The sequence below is a fragment of the Physeter macrocephalus genome, unplaced genomic scaffold, assembly GCF_002837175.3.
Source record: "Physeter macrocephalus isolate SW-GA unplaced genomic scaffold, ASM283717v5 random_186, whole genome shotgun sequence".
In the NCBI taxonomy this organism is placed as follows: domain Eukaryota; kingdom Metazoa; phylum Chordata; class Mammalia; order Artiodactyla; family Physeteridae; genus Physeter; species Physeter macrocephalus.
This window is the reverse complement of record NW_021145487.1, coordinates 43,325-66,327: the sequence shown is the minus strand read 5'-3', so window position 1 is coordinate 66,327 and position 23,003 is coordinate 43,325. Positions and strand designations below refer to the sequence as shown.

The window sequence follows — 23,003 nt, the reverse complement described above, 5'->3', positions numbered from 1 at the left end:
ACTGCGCCACCAGGGAAGCCCAGGAAAGACCTTTTTATCTCCAGTTAGTTCCTTCACTTGCCCAACGTGTGCCTAAACTTGCCAATGTTAAAGCCCCTCTTGGTCAAGGATGCTACTAAAATGTGAATGTGTTACTTTGCACTGAGGGCAGGTTAACCCTTTGCCTCCCATATCACTCAGTGTGAATTAAGGGTAAATTATGGAAAGGATCCCCAGGGGATGTGGACCATGGGGAGGTCCAGAGTTCACAGGAGAGAGGCTGGGTACAGAACTCTTGGCACTAGACTGGTCTGGCAAGTTGGGAGGGAGGTTTTATAGAAGATAAACTGTTCACGTCACCATTTTATGAGGGAGGACCCTGTCCCCACACAGTAATAACAGAACCTCGACCAGCCTGGATTTTTCTGTCTTCCTGTTGTAGTCCCTTTTTTGTTCTGTAGCATAAGCTCATGCAAAAGGTCACATCTGTTATGGTCCAGCCTCCTGGGCTCCACCCAGGCTGTGAAGGCCAATTGGCTAGCATTTCTGGGATCAAGCAAGTTGACCTGTTCTGCTGAAGTTCTTTCATTAATCAAAGGTACATCTGATTGTCAGGAACTCGGGTGGTGAGAAGGGAGCCCTATAAGCGAACATCATTGGCTGCTGGCCACTTGTCTTCCTTTCCCTCCACCCACACAAAGAGGGGAGGAAAGGGCAAGTTCAGCTTCTTGATGTACTTCCTCGAGGAAGTGGCCACTTGACAGGGAGGAAGTGAGGTAGAGAGGTGGTGAGTTGGGGCCTGCCCAGAATAAAGCATCTGTGTATCACTCCCCACTTCTCCAGCTGTGGCGAGCTGACTTCCCTTTGCCTGTCTGCATCCAGCTTTTTCTGCCTGTTGGGCTGTACCCCGCAGGCCTACAGGCCCTGTACTTGCCCAGCCTCAAGACCGAAGAAAGAGCCCAGAGTCAGCGAGAGAGACATCAGTGGTTTAATGGTTGGGGGGATCTTACATGTCTGAAGCAAGGTCCTGGAGCGACACTTCACCATGTGCAGCAGATGGCGGGCAGGACAGGGCAGCGAGTCTTCACTCCCGGGTGGGAGAGTGAGGTTACCAGTTATAGAGGGAATTGACATCAGGTTGGCTCATAGGTTACTAGGGAAACCAACAGAGGAGCAGGCCCCTCATGGCCCCTTTGATGAGCTATCTTGGTCAAGATGTTCTGATCGAGAGATTAGAACAATCAGTAGCTAGGGCCGGGGGCAAGTATGTAGGCATTGACTGATTAGGCTCTATGATTAAGAGGGAAGGTCAGTTATGTGAGTAGGGTGTAGGTGAGGCAGGGACTGGTCCAGCAGGGGATGTCCAGAGAGCAAGAGAACAGCCATCTTGAATGGCTTGATAGTACACTGTGGCACCTGGTTCAAATCCCACCTGCTCCTTAAGGCTTCCCCTGACTCCCTTGGCTGATACTTTCTCCCTCTGTTGAACTGCTGCAGCACTTACTGTTTCCCATGCAGTTGACTCTGAGACAGCTATTTCTATACATCCATTCCATATTTCTTTTTCCATGAGTGTTTGATCTCCCCAGTTGACTATGAGCCCTTCAAGTTGTGGGGTGCGTCTTGTTTGTAGCACTTAGGACACTGATCCATACATGAGGGATGGAGGAGTACATTAGTGAATGCATGGATTGGTGAATGGACAGTTAGGTGGATGGGTGGGTGGGTAGTTAGGGGACTAGATGACAGGTGGGTGGATGGTGAGTGGTGGGGGGTACCCTCCAAGGCTAACACTTCAAACCATAGTAACCTACCTCATGTCAGTGTCTAGAATCTAGGCTCTAAACTAAGCGAAATACCAGAGGACACTGAGCTGTATTTTCAGTGAAAACCTTTCCCTGAATAGCCAAGTCCAACTTAAACTGAGCCTAATTTATTTCATGCCTTGGACTTGTGGGCTCATGTTCATTTGACAGCAGCATCAAAATGTGCTTAGACTTAAAAATAGATTCCAAAAGGTAATCATAGCTCAGCTTGACTTGGCTCTGCTCAACAAGTCCTCCATTTTTGTGCTTTAGGAATTTTTTCTGCCACCCCGCAAAATAAAAAGTATCAGAGGAAGGAAGTTAGTCTGAGGGACAGGGAATTGAGTGAGCTAAGATGTGAAAGCAGCTGCCACTGGCCAGCACGGGCAGACACCTGTGACTTCTTGGACAGGGGCCATTTGTAGGTCAGGGTTCAGCTCCCTGGAAACTTCTGGTTCCTGATGCTTATCCTGCATGTATTCCTTACTGGTGACCCTGAGTTTGGCTTGGTCAGAGTAACTTCTTAAAAGACTAGATAATAATTTTGAGAATTATTTCATCAGTGTTTTCTATTTCTCCTTTTTTTTTTTTCTTTTTTCTTACAGTTTGAAATTGCTTTGGGATCATCAACGAGCATGCTTCCATGCTGTAGAGTGTACTTCTCAAATTGTGTTCCCTGAAGCCCTTGGGGTTCCATGAAGCCCTTTTAGGCATCATGTCGGTGGGCTCTGAGTAGGTGACCTCTGAGTGCCTCTCCCCCAAAAAGAAGTACTCCTTTTTTTAAAAAAAATAAATTTATTTATTTATTTTTTATATCTATGTTTGGCTGCGTTAGGTCTTTGTTGCTGTGCGCTGGCTTTACTCTAGTTGTGGTGAGCGGGGGCTACTCTTCATTGCGGTGCGTGGGCTTCTCATTGTGGTGGCTTCTCTTGTTGCGGAGCACGGGCTCTAGTCACATGGGCTTCAGTAGTTGTGGCACACGGGCTCAGTAGTTGTGGCTCATGGGCTCTAGAGCACAGGCTCAGTAGTTGTGGCGCATGGCCTTAGTTGCTCCGCGGCATGTGGGATCTTCCCGGACCAGGGCTCAAACCCATGTCTCCTGCATTGGCAGGTGGATTCTTAACAACTGCACCACCAGGGAAGTCCCAGAAGTACTGCTTTTTATCTGTTTTGCATATTAGGCTTCTGTGCAAGATTTATTGGAGAGAGGGTTCCATACCTCAAATAAATTTTAAAATCATCATCAGGAGACTAGAAAGTTATGGGCAACACGGTCAGAGAGGAGAAATGGGTTCGTTAGACAGTGGGTTTGGCTCACTAGCTGGGAGAAAAGGCCATTTGAACGGCTCTGGGCGCTCTTGTGTTTGCAGGTCTTGTGCTGATGTTTCTGTCTGCTCCAATCTCCATGTGCGGCTGCTGGCTTGGCTGCTGATCCTGCGTGCCTCTCACTCCTCGCTTGCCCACCTAGCTGCTGACGTACTGCCCACCTGGCTTTTGGTAAATTTTTGCTCCTTACACTCATCTCTCTGGCCTGGAATCTTGACTTGCTACTTCCCACTTCTGGCACCCTTGTATTTCTTCACCCTTTTTTGGCTTCCTGGATGTCTGGTCCCTTGTTTGCCCTGACCTTGGGTGACTGTGTCCTGAAGTGTTTTCTGTCTTCCTGGATCCTGGCACCACCTGGGGACCCTGCCTTTCAACGGCCTCAGTTCTCTCCAGCGCTATTTTTAAGCTGGGATCTGTGGATGGGGCTCACAGGGGCTGAATCAGATTCAAGGCTGGGACTGGAAAATGGAGACCAGGATCCAGATATGGCGATCCAGTGGATGGAAAGAAAGAATAATTCACATTCACAGAGAATTATAGTTTATTAGTGCTTTTACATACTTATCTCATTTCTTTCTCATTATAACCTGGTAAGATTGGGATATTCTTATGTCTGTGTTACACACAAGAAAAGTGAGGCTCAGAGTCACAGTAGCAGAGCTGGAGATAGAACCTGGGTCTTTTGACTCTAAATCCTGGACTTGGGTATAGGAAACCAGAAGCAAGTTGGTTACTAAGGCAATGGGAGAAAGATCTCTTGTTCATGGGAATCAGGAGTGGCTGGCTAGATATGAGATGTATTGGAAGGGGGAGGGGGTTAAGAGGCAGTGTCAGTCAAGCCTGACCAGGCAGAGGAGTGGGGAGGGGGCCAGCGACACCATCCTCAGACAGGCTATTGCCCTGGGATTGGGGTGTGGGTCCTCTGGGATCAGGCTGATGTGGTTCCTGCAGACTGTAGATTTGAGCTCCTCTGGCCCACACATTTGACACATGTTGGCTGAATGTCCCATTCCCTCGCCTGCTGGGCTGCACCTGGGGTGGCCATGACTGGAAGCTTCTAAGCATCATCCCCGCCCAGTGGTCCTGCAAACTTGCAGGCTAATTCCAGAGGAATCGCGGCTCATCATTCTGGAGTGTGGGAAGAGGAACTGCAGTGATTGCTTGGGGGAAGAGGGAGGAGGAACCTGGTCCCCACATCCCTCTGACTTGGAGCACTTCCTATTTGTTACCTTTTAACCTCCCATGGCATCTCCTCCCTGCGGCGGGGGGGTCTGCATTCTGTACAGCTCTGCCTCATCTCAGCCTTGACCAACTGGGGACTTTGGGGCAAGTTACTAAGTTCATGGACACTTCAGAGCTGACTGAGAATGAGAATGAGTTAGACCCACTCTATCCGTAACCCTTACAAAACACCTTAGCAGTCAGCCCCTGGGAGTTGCCAGAACAAGTCTAGTTGGCCATAGCCAACCTGGTGGGAGTGGGTGGGCAGTGGCAGTGGTCTTGCCTCAATGCCGGCCATGACGGGTGCATTGTCTTTGGAGAATTCAAAACCAATGATAAAATTGAATAACAATTAGTCTACTTTTTATTATCATCATGCACTGGCAATTCTCAATACTGTCAGTGATAAAATGCTCCTCTATTCTGGGGTGGGCCCCCTCCTCACTGTTCTGTACATCACTGCTGGCTAGTTACCTTGAGAGTCTCACTGAAGCTGGAATCAGTTGACCTGACTCTATGTTCTAACCCTGCTATCAGGGCCTGCTACCTGGCCCAACCACCAAGTCACTTAACCTCCCTAAGCCTCCATTTTCTGATCTGTAAAGTGGAGCTAAGAATGGTACCTGCAAATATTAAAAGAGAGAATAAAAATGCAGTTAGCTTGCAGAGAGAAAAGCTGGATGTAAATGCTGGGATGTCCACATTGCTATACAAAATCTATCTCAGGGTGTGAGATTTGGGTCACGCCCAGATTATTCTTCTTTGGCGGTGAAGAATTCGGTGGTAATTGAGCCAGGCTCCTCCATGAAGCTTAGGAGCTGGTGTTGGAGACAGCAACACTATTTTTGAGTTCTGAGAAGCCAGTCTAGTTTTACTCCTCATCTGATTCCTGGGCAGACAACAGGAGACCCTCATGGGGTGCCACCCTGGGCCCTGCCGAGTTCTGTCTGTGACTGTGATGCTGATCTTCACGCAGCCTGCTCTGTTCTCCCGGGGCACTGAGTGAGTGAGGGGCTGGGCCCTCTGCCTGGGAAGAGGGGCGTGTTCCTGACATAACTTGCAGGAGAGCAGCTGGCAGGAGCAGGGAAGGTAGTTTCTGTGTCTTGCAGATTTACTGTCCTTCGCGGAAACCCTGCTACGGTGACTTTTGCAAGCCAGACTCGGGCTCAGCATTCCACCCACCCCCACCTCCTGCTTTTCTACTGTGCTGGATAGTTAAGTCCTTTGTCAGGCGTTATCTCATGATTTCCCCAACAGCCCTGTGAGGTGGACAGGCGGGGTTTTCTCATCCACATTTGACAAGGGAGGACCCTGAGGCCCAGGGAGTTGAACAGGCTGCCCAGGGTTATGACCAGTTAGTGGACGGACCCTGACCAGAACCCCAGTCTCCAGACATCAGCCCAGAGATGGAATTTGGAGAGTGAAAGGAAAGCTTCATTTCTGTTCAGAGTTGTCATGGGCTCTTAGGAGCTTTCTGACAGGAAGCTTTCTGAGGTGAGACCTCAGGTGGCAGGTGGAGGAAAACAACTGAGAGGGCAGCTCCTTGTCCAAGCCTACAAAGCTTTGGTGGCAGGTCACGGGGACCAGGAATTGGACCTCCGGACTACCCTCCCTTTGCTGCATTCAGGTTAGGAACTGACTCTTGCTAGGCAGGCGGGAATAGGAATATGCGTGCTCTGCCTATGTACATCTGTGTTTCAGCATTCCCATAATTTTTGAATTAGTGTTGGTAATCACTTCCCTTATGGTCGGATGGCTCCTCTCTGCTCCCTCCCGGGATATAACCTGGGTGGCTCTGTCCTAACCTAGAGGGGCTCTCGCTGTCCAACCCTTGCCCCGTAGCCTAGCTGAGTGACTTCTGCATCCCAGGGCCTGAATTTCTGGCTTCAGAGCCTTCCTGATGGGCAGACAAGAGCTCATCACCATCACTGCTTCCACCTGCCCTTGGGTTTTCTGGGGGGCGTGACGAAGCCACCTCAGGTCTGGCTTTCATGCATATGCTGTAGGTACAGTGACCAGGGGTGCCCAACTGCAAACTTCCATTCCTGTTATTTCCCAGAGCCCGGGGTGGTCTTCTGCCTTGATTTGCAAATCAAGCAAAAACTGTCCTGGTGGAAGAGATGATACCCCCCCCTTACTTTTCTCCCCTCCCATCCTTTTCTCCCCTCCCATCCTCCTTCTAATGATCAGATCAGAGAACTACAGGAGAGGGTAATATATCAATACTGAAGAGGGCAAAGAATAATATGAGTAACAGTGGTGTACTTTTTTCATCTAGAAAATGGAGATAATCAGAAGACTGTTGTAAGTTGGTGTTTCTCAGCTTGGACTGCACGTCACGGTCACCTGGAAAGCTTTTAAATATCTTGATTCCCAGGCTGCAGACCAGACCCTGGAGATCAGAATCTCTGGAGGTAGGACCCAGGCAGCAGTAATTTTAAAATTCCCTGGGACTTCCCTGGTGGCCCAGTGGTTAAGACTCTGCGCTTCCACTGCAGGGGGTGTGGGTTCGATCTCTGGTTGGGGAACTGAGATCCCACATGCTGTGCAGTGTGGCCAAAAAACAAATTCCCCTGGTGATTCCAGTATGCAGCCAAGGTTGAGAACCACTGCTCTAAGGATGAAAAGAGTTGGTTAATTGCTTAGAACAAAGATATTCCCATATCTGGTTGTGCAGTGGAATCGTCAGGGGGTGGGATGGGGATGTGTTAAAATCGCACTGATGCCCAGGCCACACATTGCAGACCATGTAGATCAGTGACTTCTGCCTTCACGTGAGCAACTAACTAATAAGACGTAATAGTCACCGTTTACTGGAGCTGCCTGTGGGCCGGCATGACATATTTCCAGTCTTCACAATTCCCTGGTAGGGAATCACAGTTCCCATTTTACAGATGAGAAAACTGCTGCTCAGAGCAGATAGCCAGGCAGCGTAAGTTTCCTGAGGCCAGGCCTGTCTGACCCGGAAGGCTGCTCTCCCTGCCCAAGGCCTCCCTGCCCCAGGGCTGGCCTCGTGCAGCAAATTCTGCACACTTCCCAGTACCAGCTCAAGGAGAGGGGAAAACCAGCAAGTGGCCTTGGCTCTCCTTGAGACTCCCCAGGGCAGGTTGAGTAGAGGACCGCTGTCCCGTGAAGAGAGGGAAGATGAGTGACGTTACTTGGTATTTGGCTCTGTGTTAGTCATACACTCTCAGAATACCTCCTTTTGGCTGGAGGAAGACGCCTGCTCGTGTTAGGCCTGACCCCCAGTCACTTCTCATTGCCGCAGCTGCTCTCACAGAGAGAACACTCAACCAGGAAGAGCAAACACTCATTTGCTTTTTGAGAGTTTGAGGAATTTTTCAGGCATGTGATACAGAAAAATGCCTCCATTTCCCTCACAGGAAAAGGGAAAGCTTTGTCAAGGTAACCAGAAATCTTTAACTCTGCCTTATAAAATCCCTGTGCTTCCACCTCTGTGCTCTGTAAACTTAAACAAATCGCTTAAAATCCTTAAGCTTTAGTTTTCCCATCCCTCAGCGCTGCCAATGCCAGGCCCCTTGAGGTGTCAGAGAGAGAGGAAAGGAGTCTGGCCATCCTGACACAGAGACTTATAGCTGCCTGGGACTGGAGGCTTTGTCCAGTGTTTGGTGGCACCCACTAAGCAACCTGATGTCCCAAGGCCCAAAGCAGCTCCCAGTGACCAGAGATCTCACTGAATGTGTTCCCTCTGACTTTGGGAGGCTTGGCTTCACTCCACCTGTGTCAACCCCTAGTGTGTAGACAGCCCAGAGCCAATATTTGGAGCATAAATAGCTGAGTTAACTCTAATAGTTTAGAGTTAGCAGACAGTGTGATAGACATTTGGCTCCACAAAGGCTTCCCAGCCCAGCCCAGCATCCAGGGCCCTCTCCCTCCCCAGAGCTCCATCTGTATCTGATGTCTGTGCCTTTGGTGCCTGCCCCTTACTGTGCAGCTCAGAGCCTGGCACAGAGTAGATGCTCAGGTAGCACTGGGTGATTGGGGGATGAGGGGGTGGAGAGATGCATGAACATGTGTTTGGCAAATTCTCTAAGGTGGTTGCCATAGAATGCTATTTAAGTGTTGGCATATCTATTCCTTATTTGCTCTACTTGACTTTTTTTTTTTAAATCACTTGGGTTTATTTTGAAGGCTGTCTCACTAAAGATTATTCTAGTAATGTAGTGGTTCAGATGTGATGCTGTTTTCTGAGGTTGAGGCAAATATCCAGAGCACCTGTTTGTAACTTTTACTCCGGAACCACTAAGAGAGTACCTCCAAAGTGTGGAGTCTCATGGCCCCTTGTTTAGCCATTAAGCTGAACCTTAAAATTTTCTGAGTTCTGTCTCAAGCAGTGGGTATTGTGGTTGACAAGAAAACATGGGGCACTGGTGGAAGGGGAGTGGGAAGACCCACAGGAGGGTGGCCACTGGGCAGTCACCAGGGACTTCGAGTGGCCCCCACCGATTGCCTGGACTGAGATGGTGAAACAGGAGGCTGCTGCCCTTCCCTGGTATGAGTGTGTGTGTGTGTGTGTGTGTGTGTGTGGTTGGGGGGGCTGCCCCTGAAGCACTCAGGGAGGCTGGCCTAGGGCCACCTGCCACTCTGGCAAGGACACCATTTCATGATTGCTGTCTGGGTCCCTGGAGTGAAGGATTTTCAGGCCCAGCCCTGAAGGGCACTAAGCATCATCTTGACTCCTTTAACTATCTTAGCGTCTTTGTGAACAGTGGGCTGGGCACTCGGCCCTGGGGCCTGGCTTTGCCATTAACTCTGTGATGACCTCAGGTGAGTCACTTGATGTCTCCTGTGCCTCAGTCTCCTAACATTTTACGATTCTCTGGTCCTATCAGTCTTCTCACTGTGATGAGCACCCACTGTGCTTACTAACAATGTTAGGCTGCCTCCACCCCACCCTCACCTCCACCAGAATCCCCCTGAACCCAGCTGGCATAGCCTCTGGCCTCGTCTTTAAGTGCATCATCCTCATATTAGCTCTGTCCCCTTATTATCTGACTACTTGGCTCATGTCAGGTAATTGAGATCTTTATTTGTTGGGAGGGGTTGGAAACAAAGGTACAAACATGAGACTATAGAGGTGCTTTGTCCCCTCACAATTCCAAATAGATGAATTTGTACTTGCTTCCAGATAAGGGAGGCCCAAACAGATGATTGTTACCGTTAGTATTTTGACCATGCTGACCATTTTTGCTTTTTATTTGTTTATTTATTTGTTTGTTTGTTTGTTTATGCCACACCTCACAGCACGTGGGATCTTAGTTCCTCAGCCAAACCTGCGCCCCCTGCAGTGGGAGCATGGAGTCTTAACCACTGGACCGCCAGGAAAGTCCTGCTTTTCCTTAAAAATCTTTTCATTAAGTAGTACAAACCTCTGGACATTGTGATTTCATCTGGTGGACACGAGACAGGGGTTCTAGCTGAGGCTTTGGAACGATGAGGCTGTGTCATCCAGATCAAACCAATAGCCTTTCAGGGCCTCAGTGTTCCCATCTGTACATTGGGAGTGACAATACCAACATTCCTTCCTAGTAAAAGGTAAAGGACTCATATGAACAGAAGGGAAGCCCAGTACTTACTCTGTCTCAGTCACTGATTGATGGCCAGGTGGGGATGCTGGCTGGTGGCATGATTTGTCCTGCCCTGGAAGAATGACTCTGAGTTACTGTGGCCTAGGGGTGACAACCAGGTCACTTCCCCAGTAACCACAGTGATGCCCTCCGTGTGTGGGTCTGTGTCCCCACAGTGGCCAGTTCGCCATCGTGAAGAAGTGCCGAGAGAAGAGCACGGGGCTGGAGTACGCAGCCAAGTTCATCAAGAAGCGGCAGAGACAGGCCAGCCGGCGGGGTGTGTGCCGGGAGGAGATCGAGCGGGAGGTGAGCATCCTGCGGCAGGTGCTGCATCCCAACGTCATCACGCTGCACGACGTCTTCGAGAACCGCACTGACGTGGTGCTCATCCTCGAGCTGTGAGTGGGTGCCTGGGACTGGGGGGTGCGGGGCAGCAGGGCGGGGCGGAGCTCCAGCCACAGGCCCCAGAGGGAGCAACAACCTGACAGAAGCCCGACCTGGAGGAGATGAAGTCAGTGGGAAGTGGTTTCCCTCATTTACCCCATCCTCCTCCTGAACCCGGGCTTGCTGTGCAGCAGGGACTGAGGGCGAGGGTCTAGGTCTGACTTTCACTGGACCCTGGGGATCAGAGGGAAGAAGTGGGGAGCGCTGGGGTCCTTTCCTGGCTGGTGAGCACATGGGAGGATGAGGGGGGCAGAGGGTGCAAGGCGGAGCAGGGGGCTGTCAGGGAGAGTCTGTTCTACGAGGAAGGGAAGAACAAACATCCTCCAGGCTCTGCAAAGCCCTTCTCAGCCCTTTCCTGGGAAAACCCCACTGCCTCTGTGCTGTGTTTGATGCCTTTATTATTATCATAGTAACTATTACTTAGAGAGCTCTGCTGTAAGCCAAGCGTTTGCTGGGTCCTTCGTGTTGTCTTGTTCAGTCTTCACAGAAGCTGTGTTGAGGGTAGTGTCCCACTTACGCCAAGAGGACTTTGTATTCACTTTGCTGAGAATGTCTGTTACCTCATTTAATCCTCATAACAATCCTATCCCATGGAGACTCTTATTACCTCCATGTTACAGACAAGAATACTGAGAGGCTGGGTCAGTTACAAGATCCTACAACCAGGAAGTGGTGGGGCCAGGACTGGGTCCACGCTGCTTGTGCAGATAGCTATGCGCTTGAGGTGGGATGGCCTTGGGCTGGCCCTGCAGGGGAATCCTTCACAGTCTGGTGGAATTTGGATGGGTGACACCACGACTCCAGGGGTTGGTTGGCCAACTGGTGTCCCTCCTGGAGATGCCCCCCATGGATTGGGGAGGTGGAGGTGGGCCTCCGGGGGTTAGTAGAGTTTGAGTTGGGCTGTGGCACAAGTTGAAATGGCTGTGTCTAGTCAAGTAGCAAGACCGGGTTGTCAAGAATGTTCTGAGCCTCAGAGGCGTGAGGCATCTGCCAGTTAGCAGAGGAGTGGCAGCATTTGTCTCAGCAATCCCTGACTTTGTGACCTGGGGCAAGTCACCTCACCCCTCTGAGCTTCAGCTCTCATCTATAAAGCAGGCAGCCATCCTTAACCTGTGTGTGGGTTGGGTGGACCACCTGACATTTGAGACCATTCTAATTTGAGAACTATGCTCTGGTGTTGTCAGCCTATAGATTTATGTAGCAGATGGGCATTTGCATACTTTTGCATTAGATTCTTAAATTATCCATCTCAATGTTTACGTGCATAGAATTACCCATGCTCTCCCCTCGTCTAACTCCCAATGTCCTCTGTGTTTCTCCCAGGGACCTCTTAACCAATTGGACCAGTCAGTGTATACACCTGCCTCACTCAGACAAGCCTGGTGGGTTCCCACAGATGTAGCCAGCCATGTGGATGGCCCGAGGTGTGGCAAGCCCCAAGGCTAAGGGTTAGCACTGGTTCCCAGCAGAGAGTGACAAGCCCACCTTTGCTGGGAAAGCCAGGCCAGTTCTTTAAAAGTCTGTTGTCAAAACTTTACAGCAACTAAAAAGAAATTACGTTCATATGCCTACCACCCAAACACAGCTATTTGTTTCCTTGTGGTTCCTCTCAGTCTTTACCTATTTGCATGCAATCATTGTACTTGTACAATTTCCTGCTCTACATTTCCCCCAGTGAACATAATGCCATGAATAGCTTTTTCCCTTTTCACTGACTATATCATGTTTCATTAAATTACATACCCGTATTTCCCTGTTGTTGGACATTTGGTGTTTTAATTTCCAGCTTTTAACCATTACACATTTTACTGCCATAAAACAACTTTCTTCCTGTGTTTTCCCCCTTTTCTTTTGGATTAATTTTTTAGACAGATCCTCAGGAATGGGGCAATCGGGCTGACATTTTTAGGGCTCTTGGTATCTTCACTTTCATAGGACAGGTTAACCAGCACCACGTGCAACATGGGAGCGTTTCTTTCTGCCTGCAGCCTTGCCAGCCCTGGGTCATTTGTTTTAAAGCAGGGTTCATTATTGTCTTTTACAGTTATGTTACTTTTTTGTCATTTTAATTGGCATTTCTGTCATTGCTGGGGAAGTTGTCTGTTACTCCCTGTTTGTAGAACCCCAGGAGTTGGGGTCTCGGACGCTCTTGAGATGTCCCTGTTTCTCCCAGCAGGCTTCATGGCTAACCAAGGGTTACATGCCCTCTTCTCGTGAGCTGTCACCGCCCGTAACATCAGTTGTCACACTGGTGCTCCTGTGAGCTGCTGTGTTTGTGAAGTTCTGTCTGTTCGTAGTTTCTCTGTCTCCTCCTTTACTTTCAAGCTGCCTCAGTGTCTCAGGGTGCCTGGCTATGGAGCTAGGGATTGTTAAGACAGTGCCTCAATCTTGTGTGACCAGGGTCTGAGAGGAGGACCTTCCAGGAGAGAAGGGCATTTCATGGGCTTTTATGTTTGGACTTGGTGACCTCTGTTGGGCTGCTTAGGAGCCTTTGGCCTCCTGGTCCTCACTGTGCCCTACTAGGCTAGTGGGTTTGCCTGGTACTTAAACACGGGTGTCAGAGCCCACCTGCTCAGTTGATATTTGCAGGGTTTGTGGGTGGATCTACCTCTCAGCACTGTTTAGTGCAGGGCTTCAGCTGAAGTGGCCAGTGCTCAGAGGACATCCCCAACCCTGATTTAAGTCCCCTTCAGCTGTTATTACCCTGTCCATGATCGCCTGTGCAGCAGCCGTCAGGACTGGTGATGGCAGGGTTGGGAAGGATTGAGTTGTCCATGTAAGTTGACTTCTGTAGGGTGTAAAGAATATTTTCAAACTCTCAATGGATTAACTCATGCCACACGTGGAGCTGGCTCTGAAAAATGTAGGTCTGCCCTGGGAGGGTTGGGCAGCCCTTCCATCCCAGGCCCCTGACCTCTCTGGGGCCTCCCTGACTCCAAGCTGTGGAAAGCAATACAGCGGCGGGAGCATACCAGAGCAGGGCCTGACAGAGCGCTCCAAGGTGGTGGCAATGCTTCCCAGGCCTTGAATTGAGTCCAGCTTTCTGGGCCCCAACAGCTCTGGCAGCGTCCTTCCCAAATCACTGCCTACACAGGTCATATGAGCACTCCCTCAGAATGGTTGGTTGCTTTTGAAAGAGTTCTGAAAAGCGTTTCTAGCAGCCAGATCAAACTGCAGAGAGGAAAGGGGCAAGGGTCAGATTAGCAGGAAGGTGACTGGTCCTGGGGACACTGGAGGAGAGCAGAGGCTGGCTGTTAGGTTTTGCTTTTCCTCTTTAAGTCAAATTGTTTAGGGGTGTGAGAGGAGAGAAGCTTGGGTGGAGTGGGGATGACTCCATGGCAGAGATCTTGGAGTGAGAAGCCTTTGGGAGAAACTAGGTTTGGGGGTAGAAACAAAACCCAGGCTCCTTGATGGCCTTGAGAACAGGTGCCTGAGGATTGATGTGAGTGTCCCTGGCCTGGGTGTCCAGGGCTGGGACAGATACCCGGCAGGCTCATCAGCCTCCCACCTTTCCAAGTCTCTGGGGATGATTCTAAGGGTCACCATGGCTGTTCCCCTCTTCGTCCAAAGGACGAAGGACACCATGTCTCACTCCGTCTCCTGCCCAGATCACACCTTCAAACAGAACAGCTGATTACTGTCCCCCAAAGTCCTCACCCTGCCTGGGCCTTTACATCAGTAATTTTGGGTGACAGAACACATCCACATTATCATGAAGTTCTTTTACATTTACCCAGTGTTCTGTTTAAGGTAGGAAGGGCAGGATATGCCCGAGGTCACAGCCTTGCACCACCCAGCAAGACTGGAAGTATAAAAACACGGACTGGGCTAGGTCCTTGTGTTCCTGAGGGACACTGTGGATTTGAAAATTTGCAGAAGGCTCCCGACAGGTCTCTTGAAAATGCCAAGACTTCACTTCTGTATGATACAGAATATTCTGTGCCATGTTGATATTTTAAATGTCTTCCTTCTTTGTTTTTTTTTTATTCGCCCACCTTCTCTTGAATGTCTTGCACAAGGTGCTGTGGAAGCAAAGGTAATCTAGCTGGGGAGAGGGCCAGCCAGACAGTGGCAGCCCAGTGTGTGAGGGCACGGATGCAGCTGGACAGGGATGGCAGATGACAGCCTAGGGCTTGGGGTGGCTTTGGGTTTTCTTTTTTGCATCAGCAACTCGAGCTTATAATATGGGTAGAGTGTGGTGAGAGGAACACGTGGTGCACCGGGATTGAGAAGATCTGGATCTAAATCCTGGTTCTGCCACTTACTAGCTGGCAAGTCACCTTGGGCAAGTCACTGCTCTCTTGGGGCCCCAGTTTCCTTGTTTGGGAAACCAGGACAGAAGTTCCATCTACCCCTCAGGGCGGATGTGAGTCTCAAGTGAGAGAATGCTTGGGGAAGTACATCACACAGGTGGCGAACTCTAAATAAACTCAAAACCAAGCCCTCTTCCAGCACTACCACCCCCAACAATGATATGGTGCATGATATTGGACTGGGGTCTGGGACTTGGACATGGTCTTGACCATGCACTCTCTTGCTAGGAGACCTTGCATGGCCACTTCCCCTCCTGTGGGCTTGGTTTCCTCACCTATTAGGGAAGAACTCCCAAGTGATGATGGTTTCTGTGCAGGGGTCACTGAGGGAGAGCGAGGAGTTTGCTTCCCTAGAAGTTTACTGTTAGCCTCTTATTATGGAGGATTTCAAACATATACAGAAGTAGAGAGAAGGATGTAAGAACCCTCACAGGCACATCCCCCAGCTTCACATTATCACCATTTTGCCAGTCTTGTTTTACATCAAATCCTACTTCCCCCGACTCCAACTGTTTGTTTGCTGCAGTACTTTGAAGCAAACCTCAGACATCATGTCATTTTACATACAAACACTTTAGTATGCATCTCTCATTGACTGCAGTTTTTTAAATGCAGCCACCATGGATTTATCACACCTGACAGAATTATCCAGCCAGCCAGGCCCCAGACCACCGAGGGTGTCTACACTCCAGTCCATAGTGATATTCCTGATGGACCCAAAGATACCTTTTTACGGTTGTTTTATTTGAATTAGCATCCAAATGAGGGAAGTCCACATGTCGTGTCTGGTTCTTTTGTTTCCCATGTCTCTTATTCTATGGCACTTCTCCTTCCCTCCCTTTTAAAATTATTTATTTATTTATTTATTTATTTATTTATTTAATTATTTATTTTTGGCTGAGTTGTGTCTTTGTTGCTGCGCGCAGGTTTTCTCTAGTTGTGGCGAGCGGGGGCTACTCTTCGTTGCAGTGCACAGGCTTCTTATTGCGGTGGCTTCTCTTGTTGCATAGCACGGGCTCTAGGCTTGCAGATTTCAGTAGTTGTGGCTCGCGGGCTCCAGAATGCAGGCTCAGTAGTTGTGGTGCACGGGCTTAGTTGCTCCGTGGCATGTGGGATCTTCCCGGACCAGGGATCGAACCCATGTCCCCTGCACTGGTAGGTGGATTCTTAATCACTGTGCCACCAGGGAAGCCCTCCCTCCCTTTTTTGATGCCATTGATTTGTTGGGAGAATTAGGTCATTTGTCCTGTTGATTGTCTCACAGTCTGGTTTCGGCTTCTCCCTTCCTCATGGTGTTGTTTAACTTGTTCCTCTATGTCCTGTGTTTCCTGAAACCTATAGTTAGACCTAAACAAGATGCCCTTCCTGTTGGTGATGTTCAGTAGAAATATAGTGCAAACCACATATGCAATGGAAATGCCAGATTTTCCAGCAGCCATATTGAATAAGAAGTAAAAAGAACTAGGTAAATTAGTTTTAATAATATTTTTTATTTAACTCAATATATACAAAATATTATCATTTGAACATGTAATCACTGTAAAACTCATTCATGAGATAGTTTACATTCTTTTTCTCATCCTATGTCTTCAAAACCCAGTGTGTATCTTACACTTACAGCACATTTCAATTCATTTGCAATGCAATGGTTAGAGTGCAGTCCTGCCAAAAAACTAAAGTTGTATTTAAAGGAAAATATTTTACACCACTTCAGTTTTCGAATTAAAATGACTTAAAATTTAAAAGTTCCTCAGTTGCATTAGCCGTATTTCAAATCCTCACTAGCCATATGTGACTAGTGGCTGCTATATTGGACAGCATATAGAGAGAATATTTCCATCACTGCAGAGTTCTGTCAAAAGCACTGAACAAGGGCTTCCCTGGTGGCGCAGTGGTTGAGAGTCCGCCTGCCGATGCAGGGGACGCAGGTTCGTGGGTTGAGAGTCCGCCTGCCGAGGCAGGGGACGCAGGTTCGTGCCCTGGTCCGGGAAGATCCCACATGCCACGGAGCGGCTGGGCCCATGAGCCATGGCCGCTGAGCCTGCGCTTCTGGAGCCTGTGCTCTGCAACGGGAGAGGCCACAACAATGAGAGGCCCGCAGACCGCAAAAAAAAAAAAAAAAAAAAGCACTGAACAAGAGGCTTAAGCAGATTTAGGTTCAGTTATTTAAGTTGCAGTACTTTGTAGGTGTTGCTGTGTACTTCCTATTGTATGACATTGTGTTCAGTTGTTCTGTTTTTCATGATGCTAAGATTGATGAGTGGGTCCATATATGCTTCTGGACACTTTTAAAGAAAGGAAAAAAGTTTCTGAGGCTCTTTATTTAGGATGGACTAGGTGGTAGGGAGTGAGTGAGTCCCAAAACTGGGACAGAAACCATTCTGGCCATATGAAAATCATTTGAGGACACTGTGATATAGTGGTTGAGAGTCATTCTGCCTGGGTTTGAATCCTGATTCTACCACTTACAGGCTGTTTGACCTTGGGCAAGTGACTTAACCTCTCTGAGCCTCTGTCTCTTCAACTGTGAAATAGGAAACTAATAGTAATGTACTTTAGCTCATAGGGTATTGTGATGATTAAATGAGATAATGTACAAAAAGTATACATTATGCACAGAGTACGTATTCAGTGAATATTAATTACCATTACTATGTTGCTGTTATTATAAAAATACAGGTTCTGAGGCCTTGCTGCTAGAGAATCTAATTTGGTAGGGTCTGTGGTGGGACCCGGAAATCTGCATTTTAAACAAGTTTTCCAGGTGATCCTGAGTTCCTGGACTCTCTGGCCCAGATCCCTTCCTGAGATCTTTTCCTGGGGCGACCCTTGACTATGTTGCAGCTCCAGAGAAGCACATGTCGGCTGGACACTCCAGCATCTGTCAGAGGCCAAACAAGCCCAGTAGGACTGCCAGATTTAGCAAATAAAAATCTCCCATTTTATCTGGCAACCATAAATCCCCAGTTCAGATACAACTGTAAACTACTCTTTTTGCTCCATGGGTCTCTCTATTCCTGCCACATCAACCATAGGGTGCAGGAGCGTAGAATGTGAGGGCAAAAGCAGCATTTTAGAGTTTTTAGAGATGAATATAATTAATGGGTCTTGATGTTTAAGTTAGGGACATGTCTTTGAAGAGGTCATCTTTTATAAGATGAAAGAAAGGGGCTTTGGGAACCATCTTGATCAGTCTGCTCATTTCGCAGGTGAGGAAACTGAGGCCTGCCTGGAGGGGGCAGGGGAGTGAGTTGTCCAAAGCCAGTAGCAGGGCTGGACTGGAACCTAAGTCTCCAGTTTCTGTCCCAGCATATGTTCCTCTTTGTCATCCCACAGCACTTGTTTCTATCCTCTGTCACTTGAGTCATATGGTGGGGAGGGGTAGCACCTAGGATAACAAGGGACCTGGGCCTAGAGTGTGAGCAGAGACCCTTCTGGTGACACCCTAAGGGTGGTTCCTGCCCTTGTGATCCAAAAGGAGGAACACAGCAAGTAGAAATAGAAGGAAAGTCAGTCCCTGTGCTGGCTGGATAGAGCCCCAGAGATGAGTGAGGGGATTCTGCTAAGCACGGTGCCTGGAGACGGGGTCAGGGGTTGCACCCGTGGGCTTGGGCTCAGGAAACACAGGGCTGACTGGGCCTGGGCCCTCCTTACCGGTGTCTTGCAGAGTGTCTGGAGGAGAGCTCTTCGACTTCCTGGCCCAGAAGGAGTCCCTGAGTGAGGAGGAGGCCACCAGCTTCATTAAGCAGATCCTGGAAGGGGTGAACTACCTTCATGCCAAGAAAATTGCTCACTTTGATCTCAAGGTCAGTGGGGTTGGGGGGAAAGGGAAAAGAATCAGGTTAGGAAGAATGGGCCCAGTCTGTCCCAATGTCATTGCCAGGAGGGATCAGCGCCCACTAGGCCTTCCTCCCTCATCTTACAGTTGAAAACTCTGAGCTTCTGGGAAAGAAATGATGCCACGGGAGTGTCCCCCTCCTGAGTTTCATTTCTCAGAAAAGGTTTTCTTCGCATAGGGGCTGACAGCAAGAAGCTTCTGAATCAGACCACTGGCACCTTATCTCTTTCAGGGAATACATAGGGTGTAGTTTTTAAATAAGTAAGCCAATGACAGGAAACTTGAAACCAAACCCATTTCGCAAGACTGAACTTTTCAGTAACCAAGAGCTAACTACTGAGCGGGCAGAGCTAGACGCATTCAGATGAATACTGCTGAGGTTGCCTGGCTCTCTGGACCCAGCACAGCGTCCAGCATCCTTTGACCAGAGGTTATAAATCTTAGAGCCCAGTGACCACTGGCTGCACTCCCCCACTCCGCCCCTTACTGTGGCCATAAAACTGATTCCAGGGGCCATTGATCATTTGTGGTAACTGGTATTCAGGGTCGAGAAAGTTCCCTGTGACCACACAGGACTTCACAAAGCAAGAGTGTGGTCAGAGTAGAAGGATCAGTTCCCATAGTAGCTGAGCTCAGTTGCATAGGCTGATGAGCCTTTACAGTCACCTGAAGCATAAAGATCCCCCAACCTGTAATTAGAGGGACCCGTTTATTGGGGAGGAGACCCACTGATTTTTTTTTTTCTTTTTTTGGCTGCATTGGGTCTTTGTTGCTGCTTGCGGGCTTTCTCTAGTTGTGGTGAGTGGGGGCTACTCTTCGTTGTGGTGGGCTTCTCATTGCAGTGGCTTTTCTTGTTGCGGAGCACAAGCTCTAGACGCACAGGCTTCAGTAGTTGTGGTGTGCGGGCTCAGTAGTTGTGGTGCATGGGCCTAGTTGCTCTGCAGCATGTGGGATCTTCCCAGAACAGGGATCGAACCCGTGTCCCCTGCATTGGCAGGCGGATTCCTAACTACTGCGCCACCAGGGAAGTCCGACCCACTGATTTTTCTATCCAGAAATTCCTGTTGTGTTTCAAGCATTGTGCTGGGTGCCTGGGTGTTGCTACAGGTACAAAATCAACTGAGGCCTTATTTGAGCTTAGTTCCTCTTTTCCAGGAACTTGTGCAGGAATCATAAAAGAGAGATCAACAACTCTAAGTGCTGTGATAGAGGGAAGTACTGGGGGGCTGGGAGTCTAAATGAGAAGCCATCTAAGTCAGACTGGAGTATCCAAGAGGGGCTTCCTGGAGGAGGTGGTATTTGAACTGAGTTTTGAAGGACTGCCAGGAGTTATCAGAGGGGAAGGGCCTTCTAAGGAAGTGAGGCCAGCAGGTACATGGTCCTGAAACAGCACAATGCATTCAGGATAGTACAGGCAAAGGGTGAATGTGCTGAATGGAGAAGCCAGGAGGAGAGCAGGAGGCAGACACAGGCCATGGGAGCTAAGCCAAGGCAGCTGAACTTTACACTGAGAGATATGGGCCAGATGAGCTGGGAGGTGAGGCGAGCAGATTGTGTGTTTCAGAAAGAGACCTCCAGCTGGGAGCACGGATAGAATGGGGACAGTAATCTGGGTGGGATGTGGCAAGTGCCAAACTAATTTGAGGAGGGGCTGGAGTCAAGACCTTTTATAGAGGTTGCTCTGAGGATTGATTAGGTACCTAATTAGATGTGGGACATGAAGGGGAGGGCAGAGTCCAGGATGAAACCCAAGCTCTGGCTGGCAAGGCTGGCCCAGAGAGGGTATGGTGTCTTGTGGTCTCAGAGGCTGCATCACGGTGTGGGCTCACGTCCCGTACAGGGATCCCACCCCAGCTCTTACTGTGCCCCGTGGGGCGACCTGCTGTGAGTATCCCCTCCTTAGGCCAGATTGTTGCAGTATTTTGAATTCCTCCAATAGAAGACATCTCGCAGACTCTCGCTCAGGTGTCACGGGGTAAAAGTCAGGGTCACTGAGGAGTGTGTGGCCTGGGCAGGGCTTTGGACCTCAGGGTATTAATACACCAAGCAGGAAACGGGCTACCTGGATCGCACGTGTGTCTCCTTCCTGATAATGCTATGGGTAGTTGACTTATTTTCTATGTCTTTGCTGGCTCCAGGGGGCTGGCCTCAGAATGGCCTCCTTTGTCTTTTCTCTCATGGGGCTGGTAGAGGCAGGCGTGTGGAGTCCACAGGCCCCGATGACTAGAGCATGTTCATGCTGTACGGTTGGCTTCTATGGCAGCTTGCTGAGGTGGGGGGAGTTATAGCCCGGTCAGGGTTTCACCCTCACTCTACCGTGTACCAGGAAACAACTGAACCTCAGTTTTTCAGCTTTAACACAAATGATAATGCTTACCTGTCAGAGTTGTAAACATGAGAGAGAAGCAGCATTAAGTTCTGGATACCAGATAGGTCCTCTGTAATAGTAGCTGGTATTGTTATTTCCCTTCCCAGAATAGAGGAAAAGAAAACACACCTCCTGTTACAGTGTTTTGGGCCCTGATAGACTAGGAAAACAAAGCCTGCTAGTGCAATTCTAAATCGCCCAGCAGGGAGCTGAGATTGGTTGCTAGGTGGGGCTACTGGTGGGCGATCTTGTCTGGCTCCTGGGCTCAATCTGGACGTTTTCCACAACCTGGAGACAGTCTGGGTTTCCCCTGGATGCAGGTAGGTTGAGGATACTGCTGACCCCTACCCTGCCTTGTATCCTTAGAGGGGTATGGACAAGAAGCCTGCTGACTCCCCTTCCCGTGGGTCCCTTGGCCCAGGCCCAGCTGGGCAACTTCAGAAGTGATGAGTAGCTGGAACTCAGTGGGATTACCTCATGATTGACTAGACACTTCCTGGAGCCAGATTGTGGGTATGTGTTCCCCTTGGCTGGAACTTCCTGCCAGCTGGAGGGATCATGCAGAAGGTCCAGCTGGTAGCTTAGAGGGGACTTCTTGGTTCCGTGTTGTTTCCCACCATATAAAATTCATTTTATATGAATCCATTTCTCTTCCTGATTTTCCTTCTCCACGAGGGACCTCTGCTTTCCCCTCCTCTTGTATTCTGTTACTCCTTGCCAAGTGAGTCAGGCTCGCTTGGCTACCCCGTGAACACAGCCACCATTGTTATCTCCACGCCCCTGCTCATGACCTGTTCTCCATGCTCACCTTCCAGCTGGAAGGAGCAGGTGATGGAGGAGGATCAGCTCTCTGGCCTGCCTTTGGAATAGGAATGACCTCTCCTCCTGTGTCAGCCATTGTGCTGGAATGGTAAGGCTCTATCCCTGCTTATGACACACTCCGAACCTTGTGGCACAGAGCAGATGAATGGAAAAATTAATGTACAATTAGCAGCCTTGGTTAAAACAGATCACGGCATGCTGTTGCCCAGAAATCTGTGGCAGATCCTTGTCACCCATAGGATAAAAGAACCCCTCTCAGCATGGCATTCATGTCTTTCTTAAACTGCCTGAGCCCTGATTCTGGCCTCATCTACCTTTCCCCGCTCGAAAACACTAGCCCCAAGCACCAGGATGACAGATACATGTCCTGGCCCCTCTTCTCTGTTCATGCTGTTCAAATCCAGGAAGCTGCTTGTCTTCCTTTTCTCTGCCTATGGACTTCCTGCTCATCCTCCAGGCCCAGCAGAAATGCTGTTTCCTCTGGTAAGCAAGACTTTCCCATGCCTGCCAAAGCATAACTGAGAACCAACCTGCTTCCCCGCTTATCTTGCCCCTTGTATAGACTTCCACTGACAGCGTTTATCACCGGGCATCACTTTCTGCTCTTGTCTCTAGCGCAGTGCCTGACACATGAGTTACTCATTGTTGAATGAATGAGTGAATGAAGGAATGAATGGTTTAGTAAGACAAATGCACACATGGATATCATATGGAAAATGCAAAAGAGGTGGCAGGCAGACTTCAATTTAGTGATGTGACATTTATTGAGAGACTATTGTACACCAAGGGGTAGAGTGACAAGCATCAATAAGATGTGGTACCTGCCTTCCAAGGGTCCACCATCTACGGGGAGATGGCTGCAGTGAGACTGGTGCCGAGGCCATCTAAAATAAAATCTACCCATGACTCTCACTAAGAAACACTCACTTCCGAGGGGTAACCTCTCTGCCTCAGCAGAATGAATACCATCCCAGTGTGTGGTGTAAACTCACCACAGACAGGCCCGCTGGTGTGGGTAGGTAGAGGGGGTGCAGGTAGATGATGTTGCCCTGTGTTTACATAAATGGACGTGACACTGCGACTGACTGCCCCTCATCCTGGGTATCATTCAATGTGCCATCTGGAGGATGGATACCAGGAAATGGGGCTCAGCACCACCCAGGGACCTCACCCTAGTTCGTGATCCCACACAAATAAAGGCCTTGTATAGGGTGTTTTTGTGTGGTTTTCTGTTTGTTTTGGATTTGGGAGTTTCCCCTCTGAGTATGGGTGTGTCTCCCCTACCTTCCCCAAATCCAA

General features: G+C 49.3%; 1 protein-coding gene across 6 annotated transcripts in view; it reads left to right on the top strand.

Annotated features, from left to right (window-relative positions):
• DAPK2 (death associated protein kinase 2) overlaps nt 1-23,003 on the top strand; it is a 68,789-nt gene that overhangs the window by 4,002 nt on the left and 41,784 nt on the right. For 4 of the 6 annotated variants that reach the window (XR_008616600.1, XM_055082647.1, XM_055082646.1 and 1 more), the window contains exons 2-3: nt 10,096-10,317; nt 18,344-18,482. Coding sequence is in view for 4 of the 6 variants with exons in the window: in XM_055082647.1 (XP_054938622.1) it covers nt 10,096-10,317; nt 18,344-18,482 (361 nt within the window). In the remaining 2 variants the exon portion in view is untranslated. Of the gene's footprint in view, nt 1-2,389; nt 2,517-6,609; nt 6,746-10,095; nt 10,318-18,343; nt 18,483-23,003 lie in introns of those variants that run through there. The other 2 variants (XM_055082648.1, XM_028484634.2) reach the window with 2 other exon arrangements.